The sequence below is a fragment of the Perissodus microlepis genome, chromosome 20, assembly GCF_051167445.1.
Source record: "Perissodus microlepis isolate ML-2025 ecotype Zambia chromosome 20, ASM5116744v1, whole genome shotgun sequence".
NCBI classification, from domain to species: Eukaryota; Metazoa; Chordata; class Actinopteri; order Cichliformes; family Cichlidae; genus Perissodus; species Perissodus microlepis.
In genome coordinates this window covers 23,404,969-23,421,301 of record NC_140480.1, presented here as the reverse complement: position 1 = coordinate 23,421,301, position 16,333 = coordinate 23,404,969, and the positions used below count along the sequence as shown (strand labels likewise).

Here is a 16,333-nt window from a genome sequence, read left to right as displayed (position 1 = left end):
CCACTCACCGTGCTCAGTAGGTCACCTCTGCAAGAGCTGCTGCTGCTGCTGTAAAGCAGGGCAGTGTCTCCCAAGTGTTTGTGATCGGGCACCATTTGAAGAATGCTAAATATGAACATGTGTTGTGTTTTGGGAGTCGCTGGGAAACATACTAGGACACACCACAGACCTGTCCCCGATTTTAAAAATGCTCTGAACTATTCAAAGTTTTGGCAAGAGATTTATTCATTTAAAATTGATCAGTTGATTACCATTTTTATCAGGAAAGATTTCTGATCAAGGAAAAAACAACAAGGTTTTATAAAGCGCCACAGCCGCCCTTTAGAATAGCTTTGATATTTCAAGATCCTCTCATTTTTTCATGAATTGATACTGGTGGTAAAGATCATTGGCTAAAAATGGCTGAACTTGGACTGCAGTGCTGAAAACAGTCAAAAATTTTAATGAACCTTTCCCACACAGCTCAGAGGTTCATGGGTTAGCACCAGATTTGCTGGCTAGGAGTTTCAAACCTGTTTACATTTCATATTCTTGCTTTAAAGCTGTTTGAAATCAAATATCAGTTAGCTGATGAAGAGTCGGTAAAAACATATTGTTCCATTGCAATAAAATCATCTGTGGCCTTTTGCTTTCTTACTTGTCTGCACATAAAAGTGTAAATATAATACATATTTTGTTTTTTTTTAAAAATGCAAGCGATATTAAAGAGCTTTAGCAAATAGAACTAGTCGTACTGTGCTTTGACTGTCATTCGCCTGACTTATGAGCTACTTGGGCACAATTACAGTTTCTGGTACTCTATTTGAATGCATACAGTACTTCCCACCTGACAGGATGAACTTCCTCACTGACATCTCCGAGCTAATCCAAAGGAGGGAGAATTGAATTGAAAGGGAAGTCGTAATTCTGTCAGTTTTTGAGCAGAGAAGAATCTAAAACTGGACGTAGATCTCTCTGGCCTAAAAGCTTTGGTGGTGCAGAACATGCTGAATCACTTAACTGATGAATTATATGGCAGAAGCAAGTAGCACTTTCCCATTTTTCTTTTTTTGCCCTTTTTTTTGGATTGCTCTTTACAAACGTTGTGTTTTTTTGCAGCTACAGTGAACAACATTAATAATAATGGTTTAAAATAATGGATCAGTTAAAGTATTAATTAAAAAAAATAATTTGTAAACATTCATTAATTTACAGTTTAAACTGTTTGTCCAACTGTTTGTTGGTGATGCTGTATCCTCTGTTTCCCACTCATACATAAAATGCTTACTCCTTACTTTTATTTAACATACTCAATATTGGCTGAAAAAGAAGTATATAAAATAAAGTTGTTGCCTTTCTGATGAACTGATGAAACTGAAACATCTTTATATGTTATCATCCTCAGGAGACAGCTCACCGCACATAAACACATGCACTGTTACTACTGCATAAAGAAAAGTCTGCTCCTTTCTAATCAGCAGTGGCCCACACAGATGGAGGAAGTGCTGAAATTAACAACTGTAACATATCAGCACATTTCCTGGTTTCTGACAAAAAATGCTTCCTAAAATGAAATGTATGAAAAAAAATTCAGATATGTCAGTAAAGTTGGCGTATAATTTGAGCATTTGTTAAGTGTAGCATATATTTTTAAGAGAGCACTGTCATTTTTGCACTTGCTTTTTTTTTCTTCTTCTTTTCTCATCTTTCTTGAGCCACAATGGCTTACGCACATGCTCTCAGCATCCTGTTCAGAAATAAGGAAGTTGCAGATCGCTGACGCTCAGAGTTGATTTCGTCCTGCCCCACTGCGCTGCTACGTTTCTCTGTCTCTTCTGACTTTTTTTTTTGTATTTTCTGTGTTTTATCTCAAGTTTTTACTAAGTGAACCAGCGACACAGCTATGGAGGTTTTCTCCCTTGGATTTATTCCTGTTACCTGATTGCTTTTGTTCTTGTCTGGAGCCTCATGCTTCTCTTTTGCTCTGCTTTTCTTGTTTTGTCTGGACTCGCGCATCTGTAGTGCCCCCTAAACCTGCGCACCTGCTCGCCCTTGGGCAAGACAAGAAACCTAAGAGAATCCCACCGGCACCCTCCAGGCCTCTGCCAGCACCCCCTCTTCCACCTAAACCAAAGCCTACGCTAACCCCTCCTGGCCAGGGAGCACAGCCGCAGAGAGAGGCACAGAAAGTTGGGCTGCTGATTGAGAGGTTTGAAAATTCAAGGTAAGCTGAGAAATGTAGACTGTTGGCTTTAGACTGAGACCGGTTAGTTTGGCAGATTTATCGTTTGTCTTCTAAAAGAAGTTTCAGGTTAGCCTTTTTTTTTTTTGTAGCAGTTTAAGATGTGGGCTGGTTTTTCCAGTGAGACGTAGATACAAGGAAACAAGAAAGTTTTGCTGGGCAGCCCCAAGTATTGATCCTTGATGTAATACACATCTGTAAAGGTGATGTGATACTAAGTTTTTCTTTGTTTTTATTTTTCCAGGGTCCCCATCCTTGGGGTGCTTCCACGCTCACAGCTGCAGCTGTGTCTGAGAATGGACAGTGCACCAGATATCACTTCCTGCAGCCAGGACACCACGGCAAAGGTTGCAGGAGACTCCTTCCCTGTGGATAAACCTGCGCTTGGCAACTTTGAACGGACTGACGACGAGACTGATCTCTCGCGTCTGGCTTCCATGCGCATCGACGGCACCGGTGATCCTGTGATGGATAGCTGTGCAGTGAATGACATCACACAGAACGATGGCTGCCTCAATGACGTGGGGCAGGATGAAGGTTCATCCCACAAACTTCTGGACAATCCGGACTCCTCAGAGCAGAACGGGAAGATTCCCAACCGGGACAGTGGCATTGACAGCCCGTCGTGCACCGTGGAAGGGGAGGTGTTCCCTAATGAGGATGTCATTGACGAGGAGGATAATTACGACAGCGTCACTGAGACAGAGAGTGTGTCCTGCTGCGTTACACTGGACAACAAGCGAGACTCAACGCAGGATGAGGACAGTGACTTAGATGAGGGGAGCAGTGGGGAGATACACTCTCTGACAGACACACAGATCGGGTATCTCACAGATACACACTCGGAGGCGCAGAAAGTGAGTACCTCCCTCGCTCACCATCAGCAGGTCATAAGCACACATACCAAAGACCGTAACTTTAAGTCTGAATACAGACACCGGCTCGCTACAGCCTCCACCGTTCAGTTCAGGTGATGTGTGGTAATTTTGAGGAATTCTGATAGCTTGTTGAAATCGAAGCACACATCCCGCGAGTTTAAAAGCTTCATCTCAGCCTGCCGTTCGTGTAATAGAAAAAAGTAGCGTGTGTCTATAATTATCTGAGCCTGGGTGAACACTTTCAAAGAATACTTCTGCATGAAACGTTAGACACTATTACAGCCTCAGTTTGCCAGTCACAAATGACTTGAGCTGTAGCTAAAAGGGACTCTTGTGTTACATATTTAAAAAAAGCTGAATAGCTGCCCAAGAGCAGTAACAAAAGCATGTTTTGATTGCCAGATCAAAGTCTGCACAGACAGAGTGTTCCTACAGTTGATCTAAAATTTCAGCTTTCTCCTCTTCTTCACTTGTGTCACAGTACAGTATCGATTGTAAACAACACAGGTACCTCAGATAGTTCTCATACCCTTCCTTGTGGCCTAAATGTGTGGTCAGTGCTTCCTGTTCTATCCAGCAGCTTGTGAAAGTATCATAGTACAACAGTATCACAGACATGAAATATACTAATATTGGAAAAGAAGAAGTGATCGTGAAGGTGATGACAGACGAAGCTGTCCAATGAGAATGCTTTTTGTAAATACTACTCGGGCTAAATCTGGAAATGTTAGACATTAGGAACCGATAGGAGTTTTTTAAGACAGTAGATTTATGTGGCATTGCACTCATGAATGTCAGCAGTAGTTGTTCTTCCTCAGCTGTTGTCAGTACTGTAAAACATGAACTATCTGCCCACACCCGCAGCCTTTTGGGGAAAAGGTATCTGTGCTCTTCAGCGCTTCCTGATCCCAGCATCGCTGTGCAGAGGAAGGGTGTGTTGATCTATGTGTGTGCATGTGTGGTTGGTAGCCTTTCTGTGTCTACATGAATGTGTCTAACAGCACAGCTGACATGTTGATGGCTCTATAATGACAACCTTTTGACAGAGGATGTGGTTTTTTTTAGTGATGTGAGGTGCAAGAGTGACTGAAAACAAGTTCTGCTGACTTTGTGTGCCCTCTTCTTTGCACACAATGAAAACTGAGTTTCACTTTTGTTCACATAGTAATATTTGGCATTGTTAGATTTCCTTACAAAGCATAATCTCTGGTGAGTTTTCCCCTGCCATCTGTGCCAGGGTAAGAGTACAGAGGAGTGACATATTAATGGAAAAACCCAAGCTGAATTATCTTAGTGAGATCTTAGGTCATCAAAACAACTTCAGTGCACACTGATATTGATTCTCCATGTCTCTGGAGCTCAGCTGGAAGGATGGAGCTGCTCTGATGGTGACTGTGAAGGACATACCACATGTGCAACATCATTTTTATACTAAACGATTCAGTATTCCTTCCTGCTTTATGAGTAGGAGTATTTTCATCCATCAGCGAGAACAAAGCCTCAAGATCCCTTTACTGCAGGGTCAAGGTTTCAGGTTTTTTTGCACAGTCACAATCTGGGAGGCAAAAAACGACTCCCCATAGCACAAATTCTATAATTTTTACATCAAGACTTGGTTAAGCTCAGGTTTAGGTTTGGCTTAAATGAATGTGATGGTGCTTGTTTTAATTTGAAGACAGCTGTTGCGAAACCCGCATTGTCGCAATAGGCTAAATGTTTTGTGACCTCAGTGTGCGTTGAACCAGTGATACAAGGATGAACTACTGCAGTGTTTTTATGTCATTTCATCTCATCAAGTCAAAGCGAAAGAGAGAGGAAACAGGGCTCTTCAATTTCACCGCAGCAGCTATTAGCACATCTCATAATTTACTGCTGTTGAACTAAACCGGTGACTAAAATAACACATTCTGAATGTCAGTTTACAGTAATCTGCTGCAGACGCTGCTGATAGTTGCCTCAGCCACAAGCATAAATATTTTGGGCTTTTACATAAGTCCAAGATCCCCTTCAGACACTTCTGTTTTTCCTACAAGCATTGCTGCTACTTCTCATCAAGCCAGCCATGAGCTCTGTCTGTTGATGCTTCAAAGGCTGTAGGGGTGCTGCAACAGCTCCAGCAGGAACTGGGTGTGAGGTGGGTTACACCCGCACCGGTCATCACAGGGGTGACACATGGTGAGACAAACACGGGGTTTGAGTTTCCGTATCGCCTAGTAGTGTTTTGAACGTTGGGACGTAAGCGGCAGTGATGTGACAAAATAATCGTGTATGTACATGTCGTGAATTGATACTAAAGGTGAGCACAAAGGATGTTTCTCCCTTTACCACATGGATGTGAAAATGGAATCCTAGTGCCACACTCATGTGAGGTTAAACTTTAAATGAAGAAGTAACACAGACTTTTGAATTTTAAGGAACCCAATAATTGGTCTCTCTCTGCCACACAGTTTGGTTATAAAGCCGATGCACGTGTTTGTGTGCTAAAAAGAGAGCAGCTATCCCATGTTAGTGGTTTCATACAAAAAGCACAGTGAATAACTGTGGGGTAAAAAAGGGTAAAAATAAATAAATAAATACAACTATATATTACGAATGTTGTTTAGTGTTTACAGAAAGTGTAACATAAAGGTTATTCAGGTAGGAAGTAGTAACAGTGGTTACTTTAACACTGAATAATTACATCCTAAAAATGCTTCTGTGGCAGTAGCTGTGCAGTGTAACCTGTTGGGTGGCTGTGGTGAATTATATCGCATTATATTGCAAAGATCAATATAGATAATGATCTTTGAACGTACGTTTTTGTCACATGATTATTTATAACTTAAAGCATAAGGTGTCAGCTTTCTTTCACCTCTGACTACTGTCTGAAAACTCAAATATGGTGGAGTTGGCGTGTATGTTTGTCTTCTTTTGCCTTAGATGTAATCTTTTGGTGCTTTTCTGTTTCCCCTCAGTGCTCAGAAGCTCAGAAACTCCTGAATATTGCCAAAGAGCTTCTCCAAACTGAAGAGGCCTACGTGAAACGACTCAATCTCCTCGACCAGGTATCGCTTTCCTTTCGTATGTGTCTCTTTATCTGTTACTGGCTTTGTGCGAGGTTTTTCTTGTATCCGGTTCAATTTTCTGTCGCTTAGTAGTGCTAGTGTTGTTAGCGATTGAGATTACAGCTAATCTGGATTAATGCTGGGATTGAGACCCACTACACGCCAACCCTCTGCTGGCTTGATTACTTAGAGCGCTCTAAGTGCTATCTTGTAAGATGTAATGCACCTCTGTTTGTGTGCATGTGGACTATATTTATGAATGTCCAACATAAAGAGTGCTTCGTCACCGCAAGCCTAAGTGTGCATCGTGTGTGTGTCTGTTAAAGGAGGCACGTAGGTTGTTGTGTGTTGCAACCCACGCAGTGATCTATATTTCTGTCTAAATTCTGTGAACAGAGCGTGTGTTTCCTGACCCTTGGCTCTATTTATGACTAGACAGCTATTTTTTGATATAGCTGTCTACCCTTGGTCATTTAAAAAAATCATATTTTGTATCTACCAGTGGATATAGTTTGTCTTCTTTCAGAGAAAACATTTATATTCAAACTTAGAACTTCAGAAGAGACTTTTGATAAATTGCGCTGTTAAAAAAAAAAGAAAAAGGATGTGAACTCAGTGATCTTACTTACTTGACTTCTGCCCAGCTTCCAATTTTACAAGGTTATTTTCTAGATGAATCTATTGGACAATCTCCTCTATAAAATAAGCCTTTGTGCCAGTTTGCACTGGCCACTCTAAAACCCAGAGATGCTCACTTTAACGTAACTTAAAATAATGAAGTGAAAGGACCTCATAACACAAATTACTTGGCTGATGTTCAGTCGCAAACCAGTCATTGCGGCTCTTAATTTTTATCACCCAGTTAGACCTCACACTCTTGGCTTCTTTGTGTAAGATTAAAATTTGACTGCCTTTTTTCCTGTACCTGCAGTTTTTTCTCTACCTGCAGCGTGGTGTCGCGTTTATGACGAGTGCTCACTGCCAGTGGTTAAGTCGCCTTCCTCTTTGTTGAGCTCATGTGGTAGAGTTGACGATCTCTGCCCTATCACAGAGCAGCTATGGTTTATTTGTTACTGAAGGCAGAACGCTTTTATGGTTAACTTCCTGTTTTTGTCCTACAACTTTCACATGAAACTTGTTTCCGTGGATACATCAGTGCATACCGGTTACTGCGATTGTCAAGGAAGCAAAAGTGGATGCAGTGATTTGGACTTTATCACAAGAGTCATGGCGAATGATGTGCTCGATTATTAAGCTGAACCTGCACATAAAGAATCGGTCGCTGATGCTCCCCCAGTGAAATCAGTCGATCTGTAATAGTGCTTAATTGGACAGAAACATTTTTAAGCCAACAGTATTGATAGTCAATTATTGATTCGTCAGTAACTGAGTGTCACATTTCCACAAAGTTTAAAAACACACAAGAGAATAAGCGCAATATAGATATCCTGAAATTTTGCATGCAGTTGCCTGCTGGCACTCCCACATCAGCTTCACTTTTCAAACCTGGAAGTTTACAGCGCGTGTCTATGTACAACCAACAGTCAACCTCCCCAACCTTTGAATACTACATTCCTCATTATGCATTCTATGACATCATTCATTAGACCTTTTGTTCCTTATTTCTTCTTCTTCCTTTCTTCCTTCTACATACTAAACATTTAAATACCCACAAACCCACCGCATTAACAGCCGTTTACCTTGGCCTACTAAATCATCTTCAGCGAGTTGGTGCTCCAGGTGTGAAAAAGCATCAGTAAAGTTTAGATTATATAGTGTAGTTTATCTGGTTTCTAGCAGATCTGCAGAAAAGTAATCTTAGCTTGATGTCATTCACACTTAGATATATATGACAACACGGACATTTTTCTGCCTGAGCTTACATACCTGTTACTTAAACAGAGCCGAGCTGAGTCGAGTTGTGTTCTTAGCGTGAGTTTTTATATACAAATATCTTCTCTGCAGGTATTTTGCACAAAGCTCACCGAGGCTGGAATCCCTCAGGATGTCATTACAGGGATCTTCTCCAACATCTCTTCTATCTACTGCTTTCACGATAAGTTCCTGCTCCCTGAGCTCAAGACACGGATTACTGATGAATGGTGAGGACTAAACACTCGGCATTTCGGTGGCTTTCCTAAAGTATCGGTGTGAAGAGATGAGCCGTTGGGGGGGGTCATTATTGTCAGGTTTTCAGCGGTGTCTGATTTTAGCTTGTGTGTATTTATGCGTCTCATAAAGACTTACAGGTTGAGGGTATTTTTTTTCTCCTTTTTTCCCACAGTAAGCAGGAAATCTGCTTCCAGTCTGTGATATTATGCCAACATCAGCCACCCTTGGTAGATAATGACTCCTCTGGAGACCTGTCACATAATGGCTCCCCTCACATTAACTCATTAAAATTTATTGGCTGAAATAAACTTGAAAAAAAACAAACAAAACAAAGGACATCAAGTCAGAAAAGTGCACCTTAGGAAGAAAATTCATAAGGAGGATTAATTTCTGTAATGCCCCAATAAAATTCTTGAGATTACTCTCATTAGTTATGAGCCTTTGTTTGTGTCTCTTTATGAGTGATGTAATTGCCCCCAGTATTATAGTATTTATGCTTGTGCAGCCTCTCTTGGTTCTAACATGGATCTGTGAAATGAATCTGCTAAAGCAACCCTTTAATTACCTCCTCCCTGCTTTAGTAGGAAACTGTGTGATCTTTTTCCCAATAGGCTTTGGGAATTTTCCCTCAAAGCTGCAACTTGATGTATTTGCATCTATAGAGCTGTCTATACATTTACATGAAGAAGTAACTAATCTGCATTTAATTAAAACACTGCAACAATCTTTTGATATAAACCTTGGCGTGGAAATATTTTTTGGAATCATCCGTTTGTTTGCACGTTCTTGCTTTAGGGAAAACAAACCACGCATCGGAGACATCCTCCAGAAACTGGCTCCATTCATGAAGATGTATGGAGAGTATGTGAAGAACTTTGACCGGGCCATGGACTTGGTCAACACCTGGACGCAGCGATCGTCACAATTTAAGAGTGTCGTTCAGAATATACAGGTTTCTCTCTTCTTCTTTTTTTTTTCTATTTTTACATTTTTTCAACAGCATGTATTGGAAAAGAACATCCAATCACACATATCTAAAGATTATTTGGGTTTTATATAGTTTTGTCAGGAATTTTGGGAGTTTTAGCCAAAATTTAACAAGTCTTCTTTTTGAATTAATCAGTTAAAGTTTTGTTTTTTGTTTCAACCAACAGAAACAGGATGTGTGTGGGAATCTGACGTTGCAGCACCACATGTTAGAGCCAGTCCAAAGGATTCCTCGCTATGAGCTCTTGCTCAAAGACTACCTGAAGAAGTTGCCCGATGATGCTCTCGACAGAAAAGATGCTGAAAGTGAGTTGCCGGGGTTCAGGGGGTTGGGAAGGTTACCGGTTCGATCCCCTGCTCTGTCTGTCTTGGTCGTTGTGTCCCTGGGCAAGGCACTTAACCTACCGCCTACTGGTTTGGCCAGAGGGCCCGATATGGCAGCCTCGCTTCTGTCAGTCTGCTCCAGGGCAGCTGTGGCTACAACTGTAGCTTGCCTCCATCAGTGTGTGAATGTGAGAGTGAATGAATAGTGGAATTGTAAAGCGCTTTGAGGGTCTCAAAAAGCGCTGTATAAATGCAAACCATTATTATTGCTGCTGACTCGCACGTTTACGCTTCACGACTGATAAACTCCAGGTCACAGTGAAATCCAACCAGCTGTGTCTTTGCTTTCCTCAGTAATCTAAGGCTTCATGTAAAACACACTTTAAAGATGCGCTTGTTGTATGAAATACGCCACCCATTGATGAGTATTCAGCTCAAGGCAGACACAGTTTAACTTTACTCAGAAATATGGATTCAGAACAGAAGAATAAATAAATAACACAAGAAAGTACCGTTCAGCTAAAGCCCATGAAATCATTAAAGGTCACTAGGGAAAAAAACGAAAAGAACATGAGCAGATTAAACAAAAAAAGTGCAGATAAAGCAAAAATATGTCCTGTCCAGTTCATACAGCAGTGAACACTTGGGAGTTATTCGACTCCATAACTGTACAAGGACAGGAGGGAAGGTGAGAGGAACTGGCCAGTATCTGTTTTCACAGCGAATGTCTTCTTTTCCCTCGACTGTCGACTGCACAAACTGCAAAACCACTCGACTGATCAAAAGGAGCCAAAATTCACTTCACCTTGTGGTAAATGTGAAAACAGGCTGTTTGAGACCACGGGCGCTCTGAAGACGTCCCTCTGTGTTTTTCTAGTTTTACTCTGCACAGCTAAAACCTGCTTATGGCGCAGATTGAATATCTTAGTGTTATCACAGTTTTAGAATTATGAAGTGTTGCACTTAATTTCCGTCTTATTGAACACTATTGCGTTGCATATGCAGGGTTAGATTAGGATAAAACTTTGGAGGGGTTTTTTGCGATAATTTATCAACACTGTGATGATTTGTACACTTTAAGTGTTTGATAGTCTTCTGAGATGATCGGTATACATGTATAGCAAAAAAAAGTCCTTGTACAAAATAACCAGATCTTATATGATGACAATCATTAGAATAACTAGTTAAATGAATGTGTTATGAAGATAAAGGTAGGACATAGGCCTCCTACATCTCTGCATAGCTGTTAGTATGATACCACAATACTTCACAAAGGTCAGAGTGCTCCTCATGCTGTTTCAACTACAGCCTGGCAGAAACCGATTACATATATTACATTATCTCATGTCCTCCTACATCCCTGTATCCATTTACCTAATCCCTAACGTCACCACACGGTGTTGTTTGGAGTCTGTGGAAAGGTTTCTCTCATCCTCTCCAGCTGAACAGCAATTTATCACAGTTGTTTTGGCCTCATTTCCACCGCCTGTGTGTCTCTTCTGTTTATGTAGGTTATGATTAAGATGGCTGACTCAGGTACTCGCAGGCATTAGTACTAGACTCTTGACTGGCTGGAAGCCAGCCTAGAACACACTGTGTGGTTAATGTTAAGAGTATGTGTCTTTTTAAGTTGGTAGTACTGGAACAGCCTCGACGATTTTTCTGTGAATAACATATTTTCACAGCCGCGCGATTGTGTTTGTTAGAGATTTATATCAGAGTTTCTGATAGTCTTAGCTTATTAATAAGATGATTTGTTTTTATTAATTCTTGTTACTCACGTATGTGTATTACAGAAGCACTGGAGCTCATTTCTACCGCAGCTAACCACTCCAATGCAGCAATCAGGAAAATGGTAAGGCTTTGCTCGATGCTCTGAGTCATTCTTTTATTTTTATGTTTTTGCTATCTTCTCTTCTATGCATCAACTCTTTCCAGTACTCTACCACTTGGCTGATTAGGAACTAGATAATGTGTTGCCCAATAAGAGAGTAGCTGATGTGGTACAGTCAGTCAGCAGCATTGCATTGGTACAGACAGGAAACTGCTGTTTCCTGCCTTCTTGTTCATAGCTCGCGGAAGTCTGACTGACTTTTTTAACACCCAACCTCCTCGTATTTTTCCTCTGTCTTGTCGTGATGTCTTTCATGTTCTTTAAACAGCTCAAGCAGACACATGCGTCTGTGAATCAATAAAGAATTGTAATATATACTTTCCACCTTGCTGAAAAAGAATGAGTAAGAACTGTATGTGATAACAATATATTACCCTTTAAATGTTTGTGCTAGAGCTCCATCTATCCTCTCGCTGTCGAGTATCTTCTCAGCTTTTCTGCTTCCTCCTGTTGCTCTGTGTTTTTAGGAAAAGATGCACAAACTGTTGGAGGTTTATGAGAGGCTTGGAGGAGAGGAGGACATAGTTAACCCAGCCAATGAGCTCATAAAAGAAGGACATATCAAGAAGATGTCAGCCAAAAACGGGACAGCGCAAGACCGATACCTCTATTTGGTGAGAGGCCTGTTAAGTTTGACAAATATCAAATAAAGGAAGATTTTTTATTTGATCTGTCCTGTTCATCAACTTCATTATTTCTGTCTCTGATCTAGTTCAACAATATGGTGCTATACTGTGTGCCTAAACTCCGACTTATGGGGCAGAAGTTCAGTGTCAGAGAGAGGATTGACATTGCCGGCATGGAGGTATAATGTTGCTTTTCAGCCTATTCTCTAGCTTTTGTTTTTTTCTTCCGTGACTGTTCACTTGTTGCACCGACTGTAAGTGGCATTCTTCTGCATTTTGACCCCAGGTGCAGGAGAATGTGAAGCAGAACCTTCCTCACACGTTTGCCATCATCGGTAAGCGACGTTCGCTGGAGCTGCAAGCCAGGTAAATATATGCGAAACAGCCTCAGAGCCACATAATATTAAACAAAGATGAAGATGTTATTCTCTAAATAAAGCACCTTATATGGTTTTAGAATGCGAAACTGTGTTATTATTACTTACATAAGTAACAAGTCTCAAAAATATAATCTTTCAACCAATCAAAATCAATAGCTGCTGATGTTAAAGGAAAAATCCAGTGTTTTTAGCCTAGGCACCATTTACTCCTCTATTGGGATTTAAATTGTTAATAAATACAAAAAAGTCTGGAACAGATCAAATGTTGAACAAGAATGTTACAACCATCAACCGCAAAATGGATCAAATGTAATCCCATCGCAGTTGTCCATTTCAGAATGGTACACTGTGATTTTGTTGTTGTTCAGTCATAATTTCACTTAAGCAGAACTACTTAAACCAATAATGTCATCCACTCTGTCTGCAGCAGTTCTTGTCCGACTTCAAAGTGCACTTTTATTGATGTATGATTTCTTCTCCTATTTGATTAATAGTCATCCTGATCAAAATGGTTTTCATGGCCTAAAAGGTTTTTATTATCATCCATATGTAGCAAAAAAGCCACAACATAAGCACGCCACTGTCCCCAGAGGTTTGTTTCTGAAAACCTTGCAGGGATTGTATTGCAATTGGATAACCAGAAATTAGCTTGCAGTTACCTTGCCTTTTGATAACTGATCTTTTTGTAGGCTAAACTCAGACTTTTGAGACATATACATGTTAAATACACATCTTTCTCTGCTGGGATCATTTGCATAATGTTTTAGTCATTTATCTAACCCTATCAGTGCGTTAGGCTTACATACCAGCATTTACCTTTAACACTTTTCTTTGATTTTGAAGAAAAACAAGACTTAGCTGGTTAGCTTGTGGCCAGCTAAGTCTGACTGATTTTTTTATCATTAGCCTTAATGTGACTGTAACTAAAATAATTTGTATTTTTCTTTACAAGTATTTAAATTAGCCAGTGAACAAAACTCTTTTGGGAACTTAGGTTATTATTATTTAATGCCCTATTTACTTGTTATTTTCTCATGTTTCCACTCTTTGGGGCTCTGTGTGCACAATGAATTGCAGTTATTTGTGAATATTTATTCAGTCATGGTGATGGCCTGAATTTTCTAGTCGGGTGAAATCATCGAATCATATTTTGCTAACTTCACAGGACGGCTGAGGAGAAGGAAGACTGGATTCAGGTAAATTTCACCCACTTGAAGTAGAACACTTGCATGCATATGAAACTGTGTGTGCCTCTCATGTGCATGCAGCATTTTTGGTCTGTGTCTTTGGTCGTTGTGTTTTATTAAAGAAGAATTAGAAGAGATTTCCTCTACAAACTCATGCAGTGTTTGGGAATTATGTTCTCTAATAAAGCCCCTCATTATTGCTCATTTAGCCTATTACAGCAGAATAAAGCTGATTAATACATCTTGCAGGCTGTAATAGGGAATGGGCAACTGGAGAAACTGCGGAGGGTTTTTTTTCAGTATGTGAAGATTAAGGAGGGGCTATGGTACCACTCCAAAAGTTTACAGACAGTGGAAAGCAAAAAGAAGCAAAGGTTTTCGCACACTACTAGCCAACTAGTTATCTTGAGACTCCAGCATTAGGACCGTGATACTTTTTAAACTCTGATGTCATTGCCGCTGTCACTTGTTTGAAGCACAGTCAGGGTAGTCAGCATACCACACATGCTTTCTTTGTTCTTCAGTTAGGCAGGAGAAAGAAAGACGGCTTTCCTCCTTCTTCCCTCTTTCAACTCATAATTATTCCTCCTCTTTCCTGTAAATCTCTTCTGACTCTCAGGTTATCCAGGCCACGATTGAACGACACAAACAAAACAGCAAGACGTTCAAAGCCTTCAACAGCTCCTTCTCCCGGGAAGACGACCATGTGCCGGAGTCACCGGTCAGTCTCACTCCGCCTTCATCAGGCACTTCATTGATCAGTCAGTCAGTTGGTCATCCTTGGCAATGAATCATGGGAGACTAGTGGTACACCAAACAAGCTTGTCATAGTCTGGCCTTTGTCTGCCTGAATAGCTCTCCTTCTATGGATGTGGTAGTATCATACAGACAATACGCTCACTTAACCTTCCTGTCATGTTCGGGTGCATACAGCTCTCGCCATTTCCACGTGTAGAGTCTGCAAGGCTCCTCTCACAGAGATCTCTCATGACCTAATAGGGAAAGCCCAACTCAAAGTATATACAAAACTATCATAGATGTGCTTTGACCCACTTTGAGTTGGCCTTAGCTGGACCCAAGCCAAATGTAGTGACACGAGCCAGAGGAGCAGATTCAGAAGGTCCAGACTGACACCTAGTGGTAGAGATGGCTGACTGCAAGGTTAAACTACTGTTGCTCACTGTGCATGTCCTCCTCCTCAGGGTTTCTGGTCGAACACATCCATCGACTCTGATGGCGAAAGACTACAAGAAAGGGTAAGATGCTCTTACAGAAAAGTAACACAGTCCTGATCCCTCTATGAGCTCCTGAGTGTGCTGCATAGCTCATTCCTATAAGAAGCCAGAGAGTAGCCTCTTATTCAGGACATTGTCGATGGTTGTCTAGTGAATGCAAAAGGGAGTGAGACTGACTTTGGGCAGACTCCAAGAGGATGAGTCAAACAAAGTCAAACACTAGTTCCAGTGAACAATGTTTTTTTGTAGTTTTTAGAGTAAAACTACATTTCCAAAAAGGCAACAAGCACCTCTGAGCTTTAGTAAATTCATGTTTACTAAAAGGGAAAATTAGTCGAAGAATGTCCTTAAAGAAATGCTTCTAAATATAACAATAGTCTCGTTAGCTGTGTTTGTTTTTCAAAGTGTTTTTTGTTATGCTAAAGCATACATTACAGTTAGGCTGAGCAAATGTGATGATGCTAATCTCAAAAATAAAAAGTTTTTCTGTTATCTATACAAACAGGGAGAGATTTATTTTACTCCTCATCCCACATATGTAGTATCTATAACAACAATCTGCGTGGATATTTTCGTGTGTCTGAGTGGGTGTATGCCCCCTTTCTTTGTTAATAGAAGGGAGAAAAGGGAGACAGAAAGCCAAACAAACACGGGATGTAGCAGGACAAGCTGTCAGACATTCCTTTTGCTTCGCTTGTGCTGAAACTGAGCAGGCTGAAGGCCTTTACACACAATCCTTTTTTTTCCAGAAGAGTTCCAAGAAAAAGGAGAAGGAGAAGCAGACATGTAAAGGCTGCAGCGAGAGCTTCAATTTCACCAAGCGCAAACATCACTGCAAGTCCTGCGGAGCGGTGAGCACAGATGGAACGAGACAAATTTGGGCGTTGTTTTTGGTGGGATGGAGAGAAAAGTGGTGGAACAAGTGGAAATTTTAGACAAATAACTGTCTGCTGTTCGCTCTCTGTCCTTCTGCAGGCCATCTGTGCAAAGTGTTCAAAGATGGACAACAAAACGAGCCGAGTGTGTCCTGAATGTTTCGAAGCCAGCCTCAGCATAGAGAACCTTGGTACTGGTGAACACAGAAGAAAAACTGCACCTGAGGTTAGAACAAAAAAATACAGACACACACATAATGAATAAGAATTTTTTTGCTGCATTGGCTCATGCCAATAGGTTATTGCTCAGTGTTGGCAGGAGCCACACTGTGCTGCTGGCAACAAAGAGTAGAAAGCGCTGCAGTGCATTTTTACTCCTGTACTGTTGTGTTTAAGTTACTGTGCTGTATGCACACACTGCTACACACGTTGCACACATACGTGCAGTACATGTGCAAAGACATTCACACTGAAAGATCAGCTAATCCCTTTTTGATGACTAATATGATAATGAGATCTCGGCTCTGCTGACTCCGCAGTCTGGCGGCTTCAGGTGTCTGTATCCCTGTC

The 16,333-nt window shown here is 40.9% G+C and overlaps 1 protein-coding gene across 2 annotated transcripts in view; it reads left to right on the top strand.

The window, feature by feature from the left end:
- fgd (faciogenital dysplasia) overlaps positions 1-16,333 on the top strand; it is a 51,826-nt gene that overhangs the window by 32,235 nt on the left and 3,258 nt on the right. The window contains exons 3-17 of one of the 2 annotated variants that reach the window (XM_084916662.1): positions 2,002-2,203; positions 2,466-3,078; positions 6,054-6,143; positions 8,109-8,245; positions 9,051-9,207; positions 9,410-9,548; positions 11,363-11,421; positions 11,928-12,074; positions 12,173-12,265; positions 12,373-12,452; positions 13,632-13,662; positions 14,273-14,374; positions 14,856-14,909; positions 15,641-15,739; positions 15,864-15,989. In XM_084916662.1, coding sequence (XP_084772788.1) covers positions 2,002-2,203; positions 2,466-3,078; positions 6,054-6,143; positions 8,109-8,245; positions 9,051-9,207; positions 9,410-9,548; positions 11,363-11,421; positions 11,928-12,074; positions 12,173-12,265; positions 12,373-12,452; positions 13,632-13,662; positions 14,273-14,374; positions 14,856-14,909; positions 15,641-15,739; positions 15,864-15,989 — 2,129 coding nt within the window. Of the gene's footprint in view, positions 1-2,001; positions 2,204-2,465; positions 3,079-6,053; positions 6,144-8,108; positions 8,246-9,050; positions 9,208-9,409; positions 9,549-11,362; positions 11,422-11,927; positions 12,075-12,172; positions 12,266-12,372; positions 12,453-13,631; positions 13,663-14,272; positions 14,375-14,855; positions 14,910-15,637; positions 15,740-15,863; positions 15,990-16,333 lie in introns of both variants that reach the window. The other variant, XM_084916661.1, reaches the window with a different exon arrangement.